Here is an 18,106-nt window from a genome sequence, read left to right as displayed (position 1 = left end):
GGTGACCTAAGCGGGGATTACCACCACCCTCCCTGAATATAATTCCAACTGTGTAATACAAATGAAAATTTCTCGGACTCTATTTTAATAAGAACTAATATATATACTTGTGTTTTTGCCTAGTATTCAAATCAACGTTTTTATTTACTCAAAGTTTTTCGTAGCACTAGGAGGCACTATATTACGCATAAACACCATCACTTAAATAATCAAATCAAATCTCTACCAAACTGCAATTCTGATGAAGTACCACAACTGACCTTTAAGAAAATGCAATTACATTTCAGACAAAGCAATAAAGTTCATTCGTATACCTAAAAAGGGACTGTGTAAGTTTCCCACTAGATGTCGCTGTATTGTGTAGTGCAACTAAATAAGAGTTCAACATAACACAAGTAAGAATACAAACTACGGAGACGCCAAGTGACCAAAAAGCACAACTTTTTTTTTTTTTTCCTAGACTTTCAGGAGGTTTATGGGGTACCTGCAGCAGCAAAATGGCGGACAATAATGTCCGTTTCCCTTTGATGAGCCACCTATGTAAAACAAATTTCTTGACCTGAGTATTTAAAGCAATTAATTTTTATGGTAGTTCATGAATTTTAGCTTATTCAAATCAATGTCTTTTCTTCACCACTAGGAGGCTCTATATACACAACGTCCCTTTAATGTTGTAATTAAGCATCTAAGTACTCACCACACACAATTATTTGCCAATGAAAGTCTCAAAAAGGTTTAACATTTTTTGACCTGGGGATTTTTTTAGGACACTTGCAAAATCAGGCCTGAGTTAAAAAAAAAATTCTGAAGCACAAAACCAAAATGCAGCAGTTGTGTATCCTGCAGTAATTTTTCTGACTTCAGAAGACAACAAAAATGTACTTTAGTTATACATTTTATTACAGAAACTTTGAACATATTCAAACAATGATTACGGTAACTCAATCTTGAACTTGTGGGAAAAACTGTCCATAACCATAAAAGTCCATCTGATCATTTCACTTCTTTGCCCTCTTTGAGGATTTTCCGCCTTTTTTGCAATACTTGGCCTCCAAGTCGGAGAGGAAGTTACCCAAGTTCTGTTCCCTCGATGCTTGTTTTTTCTGGACCAAATAAAAAAAACAACTCCATGAAGAACAAACAAGCAGGAGTTTACAAATGTTTCCCCTACCCTAATCATCATGGCAAGACTGTCATCTGCTTCGCCGAGTCCCATCTCTTTCTGCATCTCTTCTGCCTCTTTTCGCTCTCTGTCCGCCTGAATTGGAAATCACATTCAGGAGCTTGCATGTGATTTTGTGCGATTACATCGGGGCCACTCACCCTTTTTCGGCGAGCCCGCTTCTTCTTGTCGCTTTCCTGTGTGAAAGCAGGGAATTCTTCCACCTCCCCGTCCTTTATGGCTTCCCGGATGATGTCGGCGAGCCTGGGCTCATCGTCACAGGAGCCGCACAGCACGCAGGACACGATTGCGTCCATGTCTCCTTGGTGCTGAACGTACGTCTTCAGTAAGTCCTCCCGCTCTTCGTCGGAGCCTTTATAGGTCTTCTCAAAATCCAAGATGTCTTGCAAAGTGATCTAGGGAACAAACGGCGGATTGATGTTGACAGACATTTTTGCGGCCTGACCTCTGGAATGGTATGAATTTCAACACCTACCTTTGGGAAAAGTAGCCTCCAATAGTCTTCCCAGCAGCGATCCTTACTCAACTCGCTCTCCTCGTCAACAATGCCCTGCTCGTCATAGACGGCCCGCTGTTCTTTATCGGTCAGCACTGTATACAACTTGCCCAAAACCTGCATTGAACATTTTTTAAACATGAATGGTAGAAATTGCACAATAATAAGCATACGGTAACATACAGCTGTGGTCGGCAAGTTTTTCCGTACCACGGACCGCTTTAATGTCTGACAATATTTTAAAGGCACAGCCCAAGTGCGGCATTAAACAGGTTTGTGTGGTGGGTGTGTGTGATCCCTTAACCACTAGGGTTGTAAGAGCACCAATTCCTGTGGTGTGTCTTGGGCAAGTACAGCCTGGTGGCATCCATCCCTCTCTCGGCCAACAAATGTTTGTACGCAAAAATAACATACATTTTCCGAACTTATCCCAACGAGGATCACAGGGGTGCTGGGCCCATCCAGCCATGTTTTTAGAACGTGGGAGGAAACTGGAGGGCACGGGCAGAACATGCAAACTCCATACAAGGAGGCTGGTAGCTGGAATTGAACCCGGGACCTCTGAATTTTGAGGCAAATGTGTGCAAAACATCACATCAATCCACGTGCCAAGTAATAAAAATACAAACTTGCGAAAAGCTGGTCTCTCAGTCGTGTTTTTGACACAGGAATTCCTTATCGGCAAGTTTGTTTACAATATTTCTGTCATGACTTAATTGACCAATTTCTAGGCTGATTAGCTATGAGTGCTAAAGTTTGGTTTGATTTATCCTTCACTGCATCTTTAATTGGCGGCGCAGTGGTTAGCGCGTGTGCGGCACTCAGTTCAGGGTGTCCCCTGCCCACTGCCCGAAGATAGCTGGGATGGGCTCCAGCTCCCCCACGACCCTACTGAGGATAAGATCCACATAATGGATGGATGCATCTGTGGCGTGCGGGAATCCATATTTCAAACGTGACAGTGGCACCACCCAAGAGGCAGCTCCGCTTGATAGTTTTAGTTCCCCTTGTTATTTATTTTTTAACTAGATCTTTGTATTTATCCAGATGTTTATGAAATGCCATTAAAATTGCCTTAGTTTGAGGTATTCAACACAATATCACATTTAGTGCTTAAAAATGGATATCATAGATTACTCTGCTTTAACTAGGAGTATCTCAAAACCAGCAGCACGGCGGTTGACTGGTTAGAGCTTCTGCCGCACAGTTCTGAGATCCTGGGTTCAAGTCCAGCTACCAGTTCCATATGGGTTTCCACATGGGTATCATTCCCACATTGCAAAAATATGTTAATTGACTTCTCCATATTCCTAGGTGTAAATTGTATTCTCTGTGTGCTCTGCAACTGACTGGCAACCCCTTCAGGGTGTCCCCTGCTGACTGCCCAAAGTTGTCTAGGATGGGCTTCAGCACTCCCGCGACACTACTGAGGATAAGCGGTGCTGCTGATGTTTCAAAACCAAATTAAATAGTCTATTTAAGAAAAAAATACCACATTGAATATAGCATGTACATGCAAATACCTGCATGTTTATTCATAAATGCAAATAGTTGCTTAAGAGACCTTTCTCCGGTTTGGTCATCGATCGAACGTTTAAAGTAAAGAACACACTTCTATTCTATAGCAAATGAATAACCTACATTTTATGTTGACAATATCTGTGTATTATTTGTTATTGGAACATCCATTGCAGCCTGGTCATCATGAAAGAGGAATTACTTCATGTGCGATCCTTTTTCAAGGTTTCTTAATTTTCCTCATGTTGAGGTTTTTGAGTAGGGTTATACAAATAAACATGACTTGATGAAATGGCAGCGACAATATGAGGAAAAATTGGATGTCATGGTAATGGATTGAGACTACGTATTGCAAGGCACAAAAGAGAATCAAATCAATCTTTGATTCCACCTTATCCATGTGTTAAACGCGACTCAAATTCTGCCCACCCCTATATTAGACATGCATTTGAACACTGCAAGAAGCCTTTTCTGTAAGATGTTCCGACAAGTGAGCAGAACAAGACGAGATCGTGCCCAAATAGTTCGGTGACGTACCATTAAATGGTTCCCTCCCTGCGCATATAGCATCGACCTTCTTAAAACGTCTCGATTTAATTTACGAATCACGTAAGGAACACAATTGCAAAACAGTTGGCCATTGTTGCAGATTGTGTCGAATCAAGGCGGGTAAAACAATTACCTGGAATTTTTCGGTTGCCAGCGGGTCGTCGGGTGCCCGATCCGGGTGAACCTTCAGGGACACTTTGTAGTAGCTCCTTCGGATCTCCGCCTCTGCAGCGTCTTTGTTGATTCCCAAAACTTCGTACAGGCTTTCTGTCTTGAACAGCTCCTTGCAGCGCTCGAGCAAACCCATCTTGACGCCGATTTCTAGCCAGGCAAATCGCTGCTGTTTTGTGGATAACAGGGAGTTTTGGCGCGCTGGGCTGTCACACACATCCGCATCGGTACTGACGTCATATTCAAACGTACTGTTTTATTGGTTATGTTGAGCAATTGCGCCATAAGCGCGCGACAGACCGCGTCGTGACTTTTTGACGTTTTTTGCAAACATTGAATTATTAGAAACAAGATTGGCATGAAACAGTCAACGATACCAAGTGAACAATTTTCAAGGAATCAGAAAGTGCTGCAGAAATGCAGGGGAATAACAGCAACAAAAATAAAATGAATAAAGTGCAAATAAAAATAATAATTATGACATGTTTATTTAACACAAGAGGGGATTTTTAAAGGGAAAATGTGTATCAAGTACAGTGGAACCTCAGTTCTCGACCATAATCCGTTCCAGAACCCTTTCGAAAACCGATTTGGTCGATCACGGAAAATCGTTTTCCCATTAAAAGTAATGTAAAATCATTTTAATCTGTTCCAACACCCTGAACGCTTACGATGCACGTAAACATGAAGCTAACCCAGGCTAATCGTACGTTCGCGTTAGCGTAATCTTCCGTACGAAAGATTACGCTAACATGAACGTGTAAAAATACAAAAATCAGGTCGTTTACACGTCATTCAGCACCCGGGTCTCCACAACAAGTGGTGAGCGGTTAAAGGAGAAAGAAAAGAATTATGAATAGGATTTCTTACCTTTGAGGTGCTCAGCAGAAGCCATGCTGTATGTATAGTAAGATCGGAAACTCGCACACCTTCTTCATATTTTGCTATCATTTCTTTCTTAAATGCAATAGTTGTACGCACTACTCTTCTTTTTTCACCTGTAGCAACTTTGCTGCTTGCACCAAACTTCTTCCGAGGCATAATTAGGGGTTAAAACACTCCGTTCACCAATATTCAAAACAAAAGCAAAAAGAAGTGCACGCTCACATGACAACAGTTCTTCACGAGGGGTGGGGGCAATCTACACCCGTACGCCGCTCAGCATCGCCCCTAGCGTACCGGCGTTCGAACTCTGATTTTTTGAACGAAAAGCGAAGAAAGAATTTCTTGACATTTTTGGTCGAGAACCGATTTGTTCGAACTGAGAGGCGTTCGAAAACCGAAGTTCCACTGTAGTAGCTCTCAGTGGTAACATTTTTTTTTTCAATAAACAAACAGCAACATGAATTTGAATAATATGTAAAAGAATATGAATACCAATGTTCATTTTCGGAAATATTTGAGGAATTTGTATTTACTTACATAGTGGGATTCATACCTAGTAGTTGCTGCAATATTTGTCTGACATCTTGCCTCTACGCTGTGCTCCTCCTGGCGGCGCACTTCCTCCACAGCCATCCTTCTTTGTTCTTTTGCTGGGGCCTTACTCCAAGATGGGCAGATGGCCATTAACCCAAAGCTTCCTCTTCCTTGCTGGACATAGCCCACGATGTCAGCATGTCTGAGGGCTGTTGTTGTTTCTTCCACTGCTTTGGCTGGTTTCCATTTGTGCCCTGTTGCCAAGATTGGTGCATTGCTGCTCACTCCTTAATATCAATGCTGCAAAAAACTTTCTTTTTAATTCGAAAATGTGATTTTAACAATTACTTTGATAGGTAAATATTATTCATAATCTTAAAGTGTGTTTCTTTAGCTTTGGGGGCTGAAGGTAATTTTAAATACGTAGCTCACTGTATTTATTGAGTCATTCAATTTATTATGAATTCCTTTACTTTTTGTTTCTCAGAATATGTGATTTTTGTTGAGGTTCGTCTTATGAAGTTATTGTAAGATTTGCTGTCCAGAATTGACATTCTCTATAAAAGGGGTGGAGCTATCTAGGGGGTTGTTTATTGATACTTCAGAATTTCAGCTGTAATAGACAAAATGCTTTGCACTGATGGATTGTTTGGTCCAGTGGTAAAGTGTTATGAACTTGTCATGACTTGAATTCGGATCAAAACTCCAGAAAATGGGAATTCCAGCTCATTTTAGAGAATCAGCCTTTTCGGTTCGGCTCAATAAAAAGAGAAGGATCTTTCGGCTCCGAAATGGCTCTTCAGATTTAATTGTTGCCTTAATCCATACATTGGTGGGTTGGTTGGCCGGGTTCCTTAACCACTAGGGCCTTAGGGCACCATATCCAATGGTTGTCCTGGGCAAGTACAGCGTGGTGGCACCCATCCTTCTCCAGGCCGACATATGTTTCCACCCGCTCTCGAACCGTGTTAGGCGAACGTGCTAACCACTCCACATCGAAAACACAATCCATACATTACTAACTGTGATTCAACATTAAGCACAAAATGAATTTATAATCAATAAACCGATAATACATTTAAAAAAAGTAAATAACCACGGTATCCCTGAAAATTATGGAAATGGAAACTCTTTAGTGCATTAAAACTGTTATTTATTTACGTTTCAACTTTAAAGCAATTTACACCCAAACCACACAGAACACTAAATAAAAGATGTAATTCCAATGTGGCTCCTAATCCTGCTTTGATTTATTTATTTTTTTGCGGGCGACACATCACTAAAAAACTAAAAAATGTAATGTAAGATATACAACTCTGGATAACACCTGTCAGAACTCAAGAGATCCTATTGTATATTTACTCATCCCACAAAAATAGGAATCATGAAAGATCAATACATTTCATGATATTTATGGCCACTTTTTTAAACCATAAAAATATATTATAAATGTAAGGCTACTTTCCAAATTATTATCAACAAATTTAGTCTTTTTTGGTCAAATATGCATGATGATAAACAATCCCAAAGGATGTATAATGTCCTCAAATTTGGGGTGCAGGATATTCAAAAAGTGTTAATCTGTGGTATCATCTCCTGGCCAAAAATCATGATTGCAGCCTTAGGCAGCCTATTCATGATTGTCTTGCAAGTAGATGCATTTTTTAGGCGCACTCGTTAAATTTTTGTTTTGTCATCTTTTTGGGGGTTTGGGTTGGTGTTTGGACTTTATAGAAGCAGGCATTTTCTTACTTTCTATGCTCCACTGACACATAGGAAAAAAAACCTGCAGGGACGAGCATGATGTCTCCAGCACCCCCACCCCCTATTACCCCATTCCTCGAAATAAATGTGTTCCACCGTGAACAGCTCTGCAAAAAGTAAAATAAAGCAAACAGCCACAGTGGAAAAAAAAGCATAGGGACTCTTTGAACTAAGTTGGGCATTGATGACACATGCATAACAGAGACAATTTTCTACTTACTTTTTTTAAGGATATTTCAGATGACACATCCCAACTTTCAGGATCTCCTCCCTTGTGTTGAGTTAAACCTGTCCCAATAATTACTAATTTTTATTCATTTGGCCAGCTAGGTGGCCTTAGGGGTAGGGCGCCCGGCCCGAGACTGGGAGGTTGCTAGTTCGAGCCTTATGCCTAAGATTCATAGCATTGGAACCCATTGCCTCCCTGCTTGGCGCTCGGTATTAGTGGTTGAAATTGGGGGGTTTGGTCACCTAATGACTCCCAACGAGATGTTGCAACACATCAATTGGGTTGAGCGAGGGTGCTGGGAATCTCCTCCTCTGTAACAGTCACTCAGAAAGAATCAAACATGTGACTGTATTCTTGACTCTCGCCACCTCCCACTAAAGATTAGCACGTATGCGGCACAGTTCTGAGGTCATGAGATCGAACCTCCTGTGTGGAGTTTGCATACATAATTCTGGAGCATTTAACATTCCCTCGAAAATGGGTAATTTTGTGTTGTTGTGTGACCGTTTCATGCCAATTTTCTTTGTAATGATGGAATGTTCAATTAAAAGAAAAAATCAAATCAAATCATTCTTATTAAAAAAAGTCACAATACACACTTGAAATTCAAGTTTTCATATTCATATAAAAATATTTATATTCTTTATAAGTAATAATAATTATGTTTTTGCTTTGTTATGAAACATTGATTTAGAGATATAAGTAAAACTTGACCGCAAGGTGTGATGGTGTTCTTTTGCAAGATGAATTTACCCCAAAAATTTAGTAAAATATACGCGACTGATAAATCTTATTACAATGGCATGTCATTTACAAGATCTTGTCACCTGCCCACACTTTAGGTTTTGTTGTTGTTCTTTTTTGTTCTCACAGGCATTTTCAAAAAAAAATGCAAATTTTAATTTTAAGTTTCTACGTCAGGGGTGGGCAAACTACAGCCCACGGGCCACATGCGGCCCACCAAGCTTCTGAATCTGGCCCCCAAAATGTTAAAAATATAAGAATATGTCAACTGTATTTTTTTTTTAAAGTGCTACTCAAAAAAAAATACGTTGTGGCTGCCACTCTTATCCGCAGTGTCCTAAACATTCAAATATCTGGCTACATTTTTCTTGACTTGCTAACTTTTGAAATTATGTATTCACGTTATTTATCAATTTATTTCCTGCACAAAAACAACACACTTCCGAGCTATCCCTGTTGTTTTTCAATGTATATAATCAAATGTGCTTAAAAGGGGGAAATATATGTTACTTAGCATTGATCCTGAGCGTTTTAAAACCAATTTGCAGAAATAGTTTATTTATACACACAAAAAAATGAAATATAAAATGCACATGAAGATGTCTGCATGTTTATTCATAAATACATAACAGTGCTGCTTTTCTGAAAAAAGAATTCTCCATTATTTTGTCATTTTTTAATTTTTTGCATGACTCGAATGTTTACTTTGATAAAAGAATGCTTAAAAGTCTAGTTGTTTTTCGGGAAACGAAAAATGGGATAGGACTGTATTATTTTTTCCCCATTATGTATTGTCGAGCTATCAAGACTGTATCCTAAATACCAAAAATAAAAGTAACTATTTTTCCTTCTGGCATGGCCCGCTTGCCAATTTTGTTTTAACCTAAAGTGTGTAATGGTAGTCTGTAGTCTGTAAAGCCTTTTGAGACTTCTTGTGATTAAGGGCCTTACAAAAAAACATGACTTTAATTGACTTGACTAATGCGACACGCCACTCAAAAATTTTACCTTGCCTTGATCTAAGAGATAGAAAGTTAATAGGTACACTGAAATGCCCAAAAATCTGTTTGGGGTTATTCCACCAGATATGGTTTAGCTGAAAAGGTGGATATTTTTATCTTCCATTTAGTGTTTTGCTCACAATTTTATTCTATCAAGTGGTTACGCTACCCTCCAAAAAATGTAGCTCCACAAACAATTGGAACTTTATGTGTGGTTGACGTAAAGATGTTTACTTAGCCAGATGGTTTTATTTCGGGAAACCACTCGAACTAAAGGAAATATGTATTGTATTTATTTTTTTAACTAAAGAATGTATTCTCATCAAAATTTTTATTTTGAATAAAACAAAGGGCTTTTACTGTTGTTTTGGAAAGATCAAATATGACATTACGGTAAAACATGTATCAGATATCCCGGTATTTATTGGCGTGTTCAAAGCTGTATGAGAATATAAACGACAATGCTATAGTCACAAGCAATTTTTTCCCTTTGCTTCATGCAAAAAGCACAACACAAAGATACACACTTTTGACTTTGAACCAAGAATCTGTATATTGAGCCCCTGCTGCGCAGCACTGGAAATATACACTACAAATCCCCCCCAACCTCACAGTCTCCCACTGGTCCCACATGTCTCATATGTCATCCAATTATTGCTCCATCTGTTCCCGATGCATATTTGACACATAATCTCTGTCATTGATTTGCTGTTGTGCTCTGACAACATAAACCTCATCTGTAGTCGAGCACAGGCCGAGCACTCGAGCAGCTTAATTTACAAGTGGGGTGTTGTCGGTGTTGAATAAGATGAATAAGAATGTTTGCTGGTGTGTGGGTTCTTCCCCCGTTCTCAGAAGATGACAAGTGGCCAGTCCAACCATTGCTCCTTCAAAAAGTAAGTCCTTTCCGACAAAAATATAATGGCCTCATTCTCATGGTCAGGTTTCTGCAGTTGAGTCCACAAGTCTCCTGAAGATGGCAGCATCTCAGCATCCTTTCTTGGTCTTGACTTTCTTGCTGACGTACTTGACAGGAATCCCCCAGCGTCTCATTAAATAGACATCAAACACATAAGTGGTCCCTGGCTCCAGGCCCCCGATCACAGCCGTGGTGACGGCTCGCCTCGGGTTTAACTCCTGGAAATACTTGCATAAGACCCTCTCAGTATCTGACCGGGATTCTGGTCCTAGGCAGGATGCGGCAAGGGCGTCTTCATCACGTCGGCTCCCCTGCTTACGTTGGTACACACAGTAGTGGCTCCTCTCCTCTGTGCCCATCCAGGCTATAGTGACGCTGTTGCATCCTCTTAAGCGATTGAAGGATTTGACTTGCAACGTAGACGGTAGGGACGGGACACCCTTGCGATGGTGGGCAGATGCGGTCTGTAACTTGACTGAATCCTTCAGACCCCCTGGCAAAGTAGAAGCAAAGCTCTCACTCACTGCCATTGCTACCCTTTCCAAGTGGATGTTATAAACCGGGCTTCCCTGCAGCCAAATTTGCACCAAGTCTTTCCCCAGGGCCCTAGTGGCAAGAACATGACCTCCACTGGAGACGATTATCCTAAATTTACTGCCCCCTCCACAGCTTTGCGCGGTGAGGAGACCACTCTTTGACGAACCACGAGGACTGAAGCTGAAGAACTTCTCAGAACCAAGGACTCCATCACTAAAAGTGACCCACCTCAGATCACCTTCATTCAACGATTCGACTGAGGGCCGGGCTTCCCCGTGGGTCCGGGCTGCAGTCCCCATGTAGGCGGCACTGGTTCCGTTGATTCGGTCCCTAATGAAGACATCAAAGAAGTACTGCGTGTCAGGTAAAAGTTCAGAGACTGTGCAGATGTTTTCTGTCCCTTCACAGACACACTGGGGATCCCGGACAGAAGATAGACTATTGACCTCCGAGTCCACCTCCCACTGTTGCCACCACCATTCCTTCAGAATTGGCCATGCGGTCACCCTCCTCTTCTTCTTCTCCTTCTCCCGTTTTTTATTCCACTCCTCTCTGACGGTCGCTTGGGCTGCACAAAGGCTGGGCAAGTTGCGCTCGGTGTTCACCAGGACGCAATAGTCATATTCGTTCTGAACGGGACTGGCCAACGATGTGCTCGGATTCCAGCTGAGTGTGACGCTGGTCATCCCTACACCAAGGGTGTGTACGCGGCGGTCGGATGGCATTGCAGGGAAAACCCCAGGAGGATCCGGGCCTTGATGGAGATACACTGTAGCTCTGCTGTTCTGCTGCTTTGAACGCAGTCGAAGGACATAGACGGATGCGCGTGGATGAGCTGGACCACTGTAGGTGTTCACTGTACTCCCTGAAAAAGTGTGCATTTTCTCTTCAGTCCCAGGACCCCTCCACCATATCTCAGGTGTACTCTTTTTGGAGCTCCCTGGGGCAGAAAAAATTCAATAATCATCAAACAATAATACATCAATTTAATGTTCACGATACAGAGTGAGTTGGACACAGGCAGTAATAAGATAAATAATTGCGAGTCATAAGAGGAATATGTTGTCTGCTATTATGGAGCTTGTTTCTTGGGCAATTGGCACATTTGATAGAAGGTATGCTACCAGAATAGTTGAAAGAAAATAGATGAGCCTGTCCATAAGACACACTTATGTTGGGGTAAATGCTCAACAGCTGGAATTCTGGCGTGGACTGTGTCTGGCATCACTGGACATTGATGATGCAGAGGATGTTCAACTGCTCATCATCACGAACATTGGAATGATGTTTGTCGACATGAGAATGTGGACTTCGTTGCGACGGATTAGAAATATGGTGAATAAGAAAATCAGAGTGCTGAATTGCACAATGGCAGGTCTGCTCCGAGGCCAAGAGGCTTACTTGGCTAACTATCTGGCTGAACAACAATCAACGACACCTTGGGACAACCAAAAACTGACATCAGGATCAACGCCTTAGAGGAAATAACGACCAACAATACTTAACCAAACCAGACAACCCAGTTTCACCAAATGCAGATATTTTCAGCGGGGTTCTCATGTTTACAAGGGAGAAATAAATAAATTGATAAAAAGATGTAGTTTAATGCTGCTATACAATACTATTCTGTGTATTGTTAATCAAATCCAATGGACCTCTCTGTGGGATCATTTGGAATCCAACAATGTGATGTGAAATTTCAACTTATATATTTATATTTGACTTAAATCAAGATATTGAAAGATGTATGTGGATTATTTATTTTATGTATGCTTTATGGTTAAGATAAGGTGATTCCTGGTTTCTTACTTGTTTATATCTGTGATCATCATTTTTGGCATTGGTGGGACCAATATTTTCTTTTTCCTTGATAAATTGCGAGATCATAGCAGCAAAAGTAGTGAAATTGGACGAGTGAAACATGTTTTACCAATTAGGGCACTCAAAATAAGACTGCTTTGACATATTTAGCTGTTGCTATCTTATCTATGCAGGCAGATACTGTATCAGATTAATATTACATGGAAAGCCTAGTTTCAAAAAGACAAAAGTAAACCTTTCAAGGAATCGAAAATAATAATAAATCAATACAGGAACCTCAGTCGAGTGTTGTCAGTGACTCAAAAAACAAAACGAAATGAAACTAACCCAACCAAACCTAACCTAACCTAACCTAACCAAACCAACACCAAAACCAAAACCAAAACCAAAACCAACCTAAACCAAACCAAACTAAACCAAACATTAAGCACTATTTTTATGACTTAGACCACTTTTTAAGCGCTACTTTGTAAATACTTTTACATATTTATCCTGACAATCTTTTATCTCGTTTTTCTCTTTAAAGTCTTAATTATATGTTTACCCCCAAATGTCTAATCTTGTTGCATAAACATTTTCAAAATGTTAATATCAATGACAATGAAGACAATTTAATTAAATGTCTGATGGTTCACTCACACTCCTGACTCTTGAGGGTTTTCTCCGTCAGAATCCGGGCCACCAAGCTCCACTCAACAAGGGAGTCACAAGGGATGACAGTCACTGACATGACTGTTACCTTTCTCAGTGTGAAGTACATCCTGCGAAAGAAGTTTCCAGTGAGAAACGAATCGTATACCAAAACCGACATATTAATCTTTTTTTTTTTTTTTTTCGTTTTACCTGCGAGTGCGACCTTTAGGGAGCGTCACAGTGGTGATCTTCCCTTCTGATAGCCAACCGGTGGGCCAGAGTGTCACCTCATTTTCGGGTGCTGAGGCCAAATCGGCTGGACACCACAGCGCAGCCCAGAAGAGCATCAGGATGGCAGCAAGACGGTGAAAAAGTGAAGCTGGTGACATCTTTCCCATTGGTTCACTGATCTCAGCTGTCACTTTGTTGATATAACCTTGGTTTTGCAGATGCAAAGGAATCTAATACTTCACATCAGCACTTGGTCATTCATTGGGTCCTAAAAATGTGTGAAATAATTAGTGTCATATCCTGATGAAGAAAGTGAATGCAATGATTTCAGAGCAAGAACACCACTGGAAGGAAAATCTCTGAAAGGTACGGTAAGTGTCAGTGGAGCAATTTTATTGAACTCCTTACTACATACTACCCCCTTGAGGTACCTTCAAGTACTTCTATGTGTATTAATACCCCCATTAGGAACCATTGCTTGAAAAAAGAACAAAATGGTCGAGTCTCGCAGCTAGACATACTTCAACAGAAAGAGGTTAAACCACCATTGTGAAGCACGAAATTTCTGTAGACAGTTGTTTTTCAAACAGTGTGCAATCAAACAATAGCTAGTGCACCGCAGGGAATTGCCCATTTTTTTCCTTGCAAAAAAGCACGTCAGTGTTCAGTATCATTGCTTTATTCCAGTGATCAGCTAAGTAACTAAAATTCATCCATATCAGTTGGTGGCAGCAGATCATATTCTTGTCTTTTTATACAATAATTATCTACTCATGAGTTAATACAGGGAAAACATTAAATAACATATTGTTTGACAAGGCAGTTTAAGATTGCACTGCAAACATATTTAAATAAAGTGAAAATATTGCGCATCATTTTGCAGATTTAATTAATCATTTTCTTGTTTTACTAACAAAAAACAACAACAAATAAATAGTTAAAACCTACAAAAAATGTTTTGTTCCACCAGCAGATAAATATATTTTTTGTTCATTCAGAAATCCCTTGAAACTTGAAAAATAGGTTAAAGAATTAAAGAATACAGCAAAATGTACCGATGATCTTCTACTGGTAATGGACTCCGGCGCTTAATCACTCTTGTTTCTGCTGGACCTTAGTGCTGCCTTTGACACTGTGGACCATAATATCTTACTCGACCAGTTGGAAAAATGGATTGGTCTCTCAGGAACCGCCCTCTTATGGTTCAGATCCTACCTCTCAGATAGGACGTATTGTGTTAAATATGGTGAAATGGCATCTGAGCCTTTTAGTGTTACCTGTGGTGTTCCGCAGAGTTCAGTTCTTGGCCCTCTTCTTTTCACCAATTACATGCTTCCATCCGGTGATATTATTCGCAAGTATAATATTAGTTTCCATTGCTAGGCAGACAACACTCAACTATATATTCTGATGGAGGAATCTGCCCCATTAAACTGTGGAAATTTGGAGGTCTGCCTCACTAAGATAAAAAGATCGCTCAACTTCTTGCGCCTTAACTCTGAAAAGACCGAAATGTTAATTATTGGTCCATCTAAATGCTGTGACTTTTCTCAAAAACTGCTCTGAAAATTGACAAATGCAGTATCACCCAGAGTGACTAAGTCAAAAATGTATTTTTCACATTTGACCCCAATCTGTCCTTCCAAACACACATTAAAAATATTACTAGAACAGCTTTTTTTCATCTTCGCAACATTGCTAACATTTGCCCTATGCTGTCCCAGTCTGATGCAGGAATTATAATTTATGCGTTTGTTACCTCCTGTCTCGATTACTGTAATGTAAATGGTAAATGGTCTGCATTTATATAGCGCTTTTCAAGTCAATGAAGACCTCCCAAAGCACTTTATAATGTGCTTCACACTTACCCATTAACACACACTCTCAAACACCAATAGCGGCCGTGTTTTACAAAACAAATGCAAAGTGTAAATGTACTACTCTCCGGTCTCCCAAAGTCCAAAATCAAAGAGCCTGCACCTGGTACAAAATGCTGCAGCGAGACTTTTGACTAGAACAAGAAAGTTTGATCACATAAGGCCGATTTTAGCTATTCTGCATTGGCTCCCTGTTAGCTTAAGATGTTATTTTAAGGTCTTTCAGGTTGAATTTCCTCCTATGATCCGGTCCAGAGCCATCACTCTGAAAATGATGGTCTACTAGTGATCCCAAGAGCCAAGAAGCGATCCCCAGGTTTGAGAGCGTTCTCCATCTGGGCCCCGATGCTGTGGAATGCTCTGCCCCTTGAGATTCGATCTGCAACCTCAGGGGAACTGTTTAAAACTAGGCTTAAAATACACTTCTATTCTCTGGCTTATGAATGACCTATATTTGCTGTTGACAACATCTGTGTATTATTTGTTATTGCAACATCCATTGCAGCCTGGTCATCCTGAAAGGGGGATTACCTCATATGCGGTCCCTTCTAAAGGTTTCTTAATTTTCTTCATGTTGAGGTTCCTGAGTTTTTCCATGCCCTCATGTAGGTTTTAGATCAGGGGAGGGTGTAATAATAGTAATAATGGTAGTTTGCAATAATCTGTGGTCTGTGCAGCCCTTTGAGACTCCTTGTGATTAAGGGCTATACAAATAAACATGATTTGACTTGACTTGACAAAATTGTATTACCTCTGGAGCCACAATGACCACAAATGATAAGAAAAACTTTATACTGGTAATGTAGGCAACATGTTAATTAAAGCTTTAAAAACATTAATGTTGTGCAGGGAAATAATTTTCAAACATTTGGCTCAATAAAGGTTGAGAAACATAGCAACAAAAAGTTTCCTGAGGATGCCAGGGTTGTTTGTTATTTTGTCCATTATTATTGTGCACAAATGTTGGTTATTTTTGCTCACTGTTTGTTCTTTTGACTGTTACTTTGGACTTTTGTTTGTTATTTAGATTATTATGCATTATTTACATAATTGTCACCATTGGCCAATCATGTTGCATTTCTTTGATATCCACTACGTTCTCTGCTTTTTGTAACCTTTATCAAAAAGAAAGGTCAGATGCCATTTTATTATTATGACTATAATGGCATTCGTTGTTTTGACTGTTATATAATTGTCGCTATTGGCCAGCAATGTTGCTGTTCTTTTATTTCCACACCCTAGGATATGTAGAGGAAAGGAAAAGTCTCAGAGGAGGGCCTGTAAAAGAGGTTGGAAATTTTTATCTTAAGGCTTCTCTCCTTGTCTTCCTTACAAGTTCAATTGATGTTTTCTCTCTTTGAATGTCTACTAAAGTTTAAACTTATCTGCACCTCATATAAATACGTTAGTTAAGTCCAAGCTGGGCTTTCGTTGATTATGTACAACACTCAACTCATTTCCATCCACTCCACGCATCTATTTCGGTGATTTGCAGGTGCACGCATCGCTGCTTTCCTCTCCTCATACACGAGATGATTACAGGTCTGTGTGTACTTTTCGTTTCCCCAGAGAGGCCCACGTTTGTTCAAAGTGACGGCGTCCCTGCCAAATGACACGAGCGCCTTTTTCCCTCTAACAAGATGTAAGCATCATGCCCCCACAGATCAGATGACATTTGCGGGAGGAGGAATCTCGGAGTCGGCTTCACACACATGTAAGAACACAAACGCACACTTCTAAGTCTTGCGGGACGCACCCGGATTCCAAACTCTTGCAGCTACAAAGTCACACACATGCACACAAAAACAGCCGGCACTGGCTCATTACTCTTGCACTCAGAAAGGAAGGGATCTGGAGGGATGTTGTTGGATTTGGGAATAATTAGAGGGGAAGGAAAGTAAAGGGGGGAGCACGCATTTGGGAATCAGAAAAAAGATCTGTCAAGTCGGTTGACATTTTAAGGACAAGCTGAATGACGGATCTGTGTCTTTTTGTGTGGCGTGTGTGTGCGTTCGTGTGTGTTGATGAAATATGCATTTGGCTGCTCAGCAGCTGAATTTTCATAAGGCAAGAAATGAAAGCGTAAGCGGGAGCTTAGTGAACTTAACCAGCGGCCTCTATAAATATACACACCGTCCACTTAAAACGCAGTAGCTCACCACTTTTGATGGTCCCGCTGGATTTCTAGATTTAAATACATATTTCCCCCCTCTAGAACTCCCTGCTGTTTATCCTTCTCCTTCTTCTTAGTCACCGGGTTTGTTGCTCTAAAGGAAGCCAAAAGGACAGGTTGGGAATCCGTGTGGCATCCTTTCACAAGTCCCATCCGCTTCAAGGACCATCTGCCTTCCGCTCTTTAGATGCATGAAGGGGATTAAGTTGCGCTGCGCTAGTTGTCTTTTCCGAGGGCGGTTGACAAGGTGACAGGGAGGCGCCCGACTTAATATTTACCACCTGGCGGCATCGCCCTTCCTGGAGCTTCTACTTTTACAGAGCAGGACAACATGCATTCACACGTTCTTGGCAACAATCAAAGAAGTTAGAAAGCATTCTTTTCTTACCGTCTCATCCGTTGTGCAGGCTCTCTTCCGCCACAGGGATGGCATCAAGTGAGGGATGGAAGAAGAGGAGGAGTGATGGTGGAGGAAGAAGAGTAGGAGGAGTGGAGGGAAGAGGAGGAGCAATTGGCAGGTTTTATCTTATTCACACATGTAAGGGCTTGGAGATAACATGAATTCATTAAGGCAAGATAATCGAATAATGTAACAGGACAATGTTGTAAATCTTGAGAGTTATACCATCATCCCTCAAATAAACGATTAAAAGACCAACATTATGACGAAAAACAGTTTCCTCAACTCTTGAATGTTGTGGCCATGTCCACTCTAACATGTCCAGCTCAATGGTCAACTTGAATCAGATGCAAGGAATACAAGCTTGATAAGGGGATGCTATCTCATCTGCATACCTGTCAACCTGTACGTTTTTGCCGTACAAAGTACCGGTACGTTTAT

The 18,106-nt window shown here is 40.7% G+C and overlaps 2 protein-coding genes across 2 annotated transcripts; both read right to left on the bottom strand.

The window, feature by feature from the left end:
* Positions 1 to 879: 879 nt before the first annotated feature.
* Positions 880 to 4,152, bottom strand: dnajc9 (DnaJ (Hsp40) homolog, subfamily C, member 9). Its single transcript, XM_088351268.1, has 5 exons — positions 3,880 to 4,152; positions 1,659 to 1,796; positions 1,324 to 1,578; positions 1,172 to 1,258; positions 880 to 1,103 (listed from the first exon to the last, which is right to left on the bottom strand). Exons 1-5 carry the CDS (start codon positions 4,051 to 4,053, stop codon positions 999 to 1,001), a joined length of 759 nt encoding a protein of 252 aa, XP_088207394.1. The 5' UTR covers positions 4,054 to 4,152; the 3' UTR covers positions 880 to 998.
* Positions 4,153 to 9,386: 5,234 nt separating this feature from the next.
* ndnfl (neuron-derived neurotrophic factor, like) lies at positions 9,387 to 17,746 on the bottom strand. Its single transcript, XM_088351213.1, has 4 exons — positions 17,654 to 17,746; positions 13,195 to 13,483; positions 12,991 to 13,112; positions 9,387 to 11,470 (listed from the first exon to the last, which is right to left on the bottom strand). The coding sequence occupies exons 2-4, from the start codon at positions 13,380 to 13,382 to the stop codon at positions 10,062 to 10,064; spliced, it is 1,719 nt and encodes a 572-aa protein (XP_088207339.1). The 5' UTR covers positions 13,383 to 13,483; positions 17,654 to 17,746; the 3' UTR covers positions 9,387 to 10,061.
* Positions 17,747 to 18,106: the final 360 nt, after the last annotated feature.

The sequence above is a fragment of the Urocampus carinirostris genome, chromosome 13, assembly GCF_059441175.1.
Source record: "Urocampus carinirostris isolate Australia breed hairy pipefish chromosome 13, RoL_Ucar_1.0, whole genome shotgun sequence".
In the NCBI taxonomy this organism is placed as follows: domain Eukaryota; kingdom Metazoa; phylum Chordata; class Actinopteri; order Syngnathiformes; family Syngnathidae; genus Urocampus; species Urocampus carinirostris.
The sequence above is the reverse complement of the archived record's forward strand: the minus strand, read 5'-3'. Positions and strand labels throughout refer to the sequence as shown.